Below are 3,439 nucleotides of genomic sequence, written 5' to 3' on the forward strand. Positions count from 1 at the left end.
CAGCACGCCCACCCCACCCCACCCCCAGGCACCCACCCCCACCCCACTCTCTCGTTCTTTGCGACGGAGAACGACCAGAGTTAGATCCTTCTCTGAGTTCTCTCCGGTCTCCAGACTCTCAATATTCCACTGACTCCACTCTCCACCGGTCCACCATCGCAGCCGATCGACGACAAAACCTCGCCTCTCCTCCTCACCCTAAATCGCCTCACCCTAAATCGCCTCAGCCCCCTTTCTCTCTCAATCGATCCCGAAGAAGTGAATAACTGAAGAAGGCAAGAAAACCCTAAATCGAGACCTACTACAGTGTACGTCTCTCTCTCTGTGTATTTTGTCTAGGACTATGATTTTCTCTGAGATAGGGCACTACGATTCTACGACTGTGGTTCTCTCTCTCTCTCTCTCTCTCTCTCTCTCTCTCTCTCTCTCTCTCTCTCCTGCCTCTGTGTGTGTGTGTGTGTGTGTGATTTTGTGACTTTTGTCCACGACTGTGATTTTGTACGAGTACTCAAAGTCTCAAATTGTGTAAAGTTTGTTATTTTTTTGTTTTCTCTGCTGATTAATTTGTGGCCAGTTCGTAAAAGCTTGCGGCCGATGGCCATGACTTAAAAGTTTGCTGTCGGTGTGTACAAATTTGCGGCCAAAGTGTATAAGTTCATATGTTCAATGTTCATGACCAGAGTGTAATCTTTTATTCTTTTTCACATATTAGTTTTTGAGAGAGAGTTGCATTGCCATTGATTAACCTATAAAAAAATTCATTTTAGTTGCATGATGGTAGAAAAATGATCAAGTTCTCTGCTGATCTGTTCAATGTTCATGTTATTTTGTTCAAAATAGAGATTTGTGAATTTTATGTAGAATAGTGATTTTGTAATTTGTATGACTGTTATTTTGTTCTCTGCTGAGAGATGTTCATGTTAGTACATCAGTTCATGTTTGAACTGCTGTGCTGTAATGTAGCCTATTAATCGAATCAGTGCTGCCTATTCAAGTTCGTTTAAAAATTTAACTGATTGAAAACCATCTGATCGTCACACTTGATTGTTATAGGTGATGGATCCAGTTTTTGATTTCTATCCTGGTGGGGAACTTGAGGATGATGAGGTAGATGCTGAAGAAGTTGAATTTATATGGTTGAAAGTAAAAAACATGGCGTTAGTAATTTGAAAGCTCACATCCCCGTTTGCCCGTTATATCCTAATAGAGACTAACATGGACAACAAAACCTTTCATTCAAACCCACAGATGGGGGCGGTGTCGACGTTGTCACTCATGTCTTTTCTTTTGATGATTGTAAGAGAGCTCTTGCCGAAATGGTCATCATTGATGAACTACCCTTTAGATTCGTTGAGGGGATTGGGTTTAGAAAGTTTTGTAAGGTCATGCAACCGAAGTTCTCACCGGTCCCTTCTCGCCAAACGATAACTAAAGAGGTTGGTGCAATTCATAACTATGAGAGGGGAAAATTGAAAAAATTATTGAAGGGTCGTAGGATTTGCCTCACCACTGATACATGGACATCAATTCAAAATCTTAACTACATGTGCCTCGCCGCACACTTCATTGATGATGATTGGAAGTTGCAAAAGAGAATTTTTAACTTTTGTCAAGTTGTAAATCATAAGGGAGAGACCATTGGCAAGAAGATTGAATCTTTGTTGCTTGACTGGAACATTGATGGTATTTTTACGTTGACAGTAGATAATGCTAGTTCGAACGACACGGCTATTAAGTTCTTGAAAAGGAAAACAAAGGATTGGAAACGGACAATCTTGGATCATGATTATTTGCATGTACGATGTTGTGCACACATTTTGAATCTTATTGTGGTTGAGGGGTTGAAAGATAGGAATGAGAGTATTCTCCGTGTTCGTGATGTCGTGAGGTATGTGAGATATTCTCCACAAAGATTGGAGAGCTTTAAGAAGTGTGTGGAGAAGAAGAAAATTATTTTTAACCAAACTGTGTGTCTTGATGTGCGTACTCGGTGGAATTCCACTTACGTGATGTTAGAAGTAGCTGTCAAGTTTGAGAAGGCATTCCAAAGAATGGCGGAGGAAGACAGTGGTTTCAAAACCTTTTTTGGCATAAAGGAAGGCGATGATGGGGAGCTTGTGTCATTTGAGGGTGGGGAGACCATAGAGTTGGTTAGTGAGGGTGGCCAAGTTAGGAGCCATAGGGTCCAAAGAATTCCAACGAAGCTTGATTGGAAGAATTGTACGATGTTTACTAAGTTCTTGAAACTTTTCTATGATGCAACCAAGAAATTGTCGGCTTCTCTTTTTGTCACATCCAATGTATTCTTTGATGAGATGTATAATGTTGAAGTAAAAATAAAGAAGTTAATTGCCAACAATGACCCTCTCTTGTCTAAAATGGCATTTGACATGAAAAAAAAAATTGACACGTATTGGGGGAAGGGAGATAAATTCAATTTCCTACTTTATGTGGCGGTGGTACTAGATCCCCGGTTCAAGTTAAGGTGAGTGAAGTTTTGCTATATAAAAACCAAAGGGAAGGAGGTGGCCAAGCAAATGGAGAAACGTATGAAGGGAGTTTTGGACAAGTTGTATGATGCTTATGTGAACGAGGGTGAAGTTAGAGTTCAAGTGGCAAGTGCAACACCGAGTGTTGTGGTAGATGAGGATTGTGATGATCGGTTGAGTTTAGCAAGTGAATTTGACACTTACTTGGAGCAAGAGTATTCTAGTGTTTGTTCGTCAGAGGTAGACAAGTATGTGAATGATTTGTGTGAACATAAGGATATTCCGGATTTTGATATCCTTTTATGGTGGAAGAACAATTCCAACAAGTATCCGATCTTGTCCCAATTAGCACGTGATGTATTAGCTATGCCCGTGTCCACCGTTGCTTCTGAGTCGGCTTTTAGTACGGGTGGTCGCGTACTTGATCCATTTCGAAGTTCACTCTCACCATCAATGGTCGAGACTCTTGTATGCACCCAAAATTGGCTTCTAAGCACGGTTCCAATCTCTCTTTGACAAGCTATGGATAAAGTTGAAGATCTTGAATGAGGTAATTTAATGTGAACTTGGTAGTTGTTTGGCATTGTCGATAGTATTTAACTATTTACATTGTATTGAATTTAATTTCTTTCTTTCTTTTTCCAGAAATCCTTGGAAATGATGCAAGTTCGGAAGTTCCTAAGGATTGAGTTATGGGGCTTTGGATGTTGCTGAAATATTTAAAGTTAAATGTTATTTTGTGATCTTTGAAGTTTTTTATTCTCATGTATTTTTTATTTGTATGTAACTTGTTTGGACACATGGGACGGACAGGAGCAGTTTTTTTTTTTTTTTTTTTACAGTTTTCATTGTCATCTGGTAGTTGTGACTTCACTGACTTGTAAACTTTAGAACTTGTAATATCTGGTGGTCTGGAAAACTTGTAATCTGTTGGTTGGTGGACCGGTGGC

The 3,439-nt window shown here is 39.9% G+C and overlaps 1 protein-coding gene across 1 annotated transcript; it reads left to right on the forward strand.

Annotated features, from left to right (window-relative positions):
• The first annotated feature begins 1,144 nt into the window (after nucleotides 1–1,144).
• Nucleotides 1,145–3,218, forward strand: LOC131326926 (zinc finger BED domain-containing protein RICESLEEPER 2-like). The gene is made up of 2 exons (XM_058359839.1): nucleotides 1,145–3,039; nucleotides 3,135–3,218. The coding sequence occupies exon 1, from the start codon at nucleotides 1,317–1,319 to the stop codon at nucleotides 2,487–2,489; it is 1,173 nt and encodes a 390-aa protein (XP_058215822.1). The 5' UTR covers nucleotides 1,145–1,316; the 3' UTR covers nucleotides 2,490–3,039; nucleotides 3,135–3,218.
• Nucleotides 3,219–3,439: the final 221 nt, after the last annotated feature.

Source organism: Rhododendron vialii, chromosome 5a (genome assembly GCF_030253575.1).
Source record: "Rhododendron vialii isolate Sample 1 chromosome 5a, ASM3025357v1".
In the NCBI taxonomy this organism is placed as follows: Eukaryota; Viridiplantae; Streptophyta; class Magnoliopsida; order Ericales; family Ericaceae; genus Rhododendron; species Rhododendron vialii.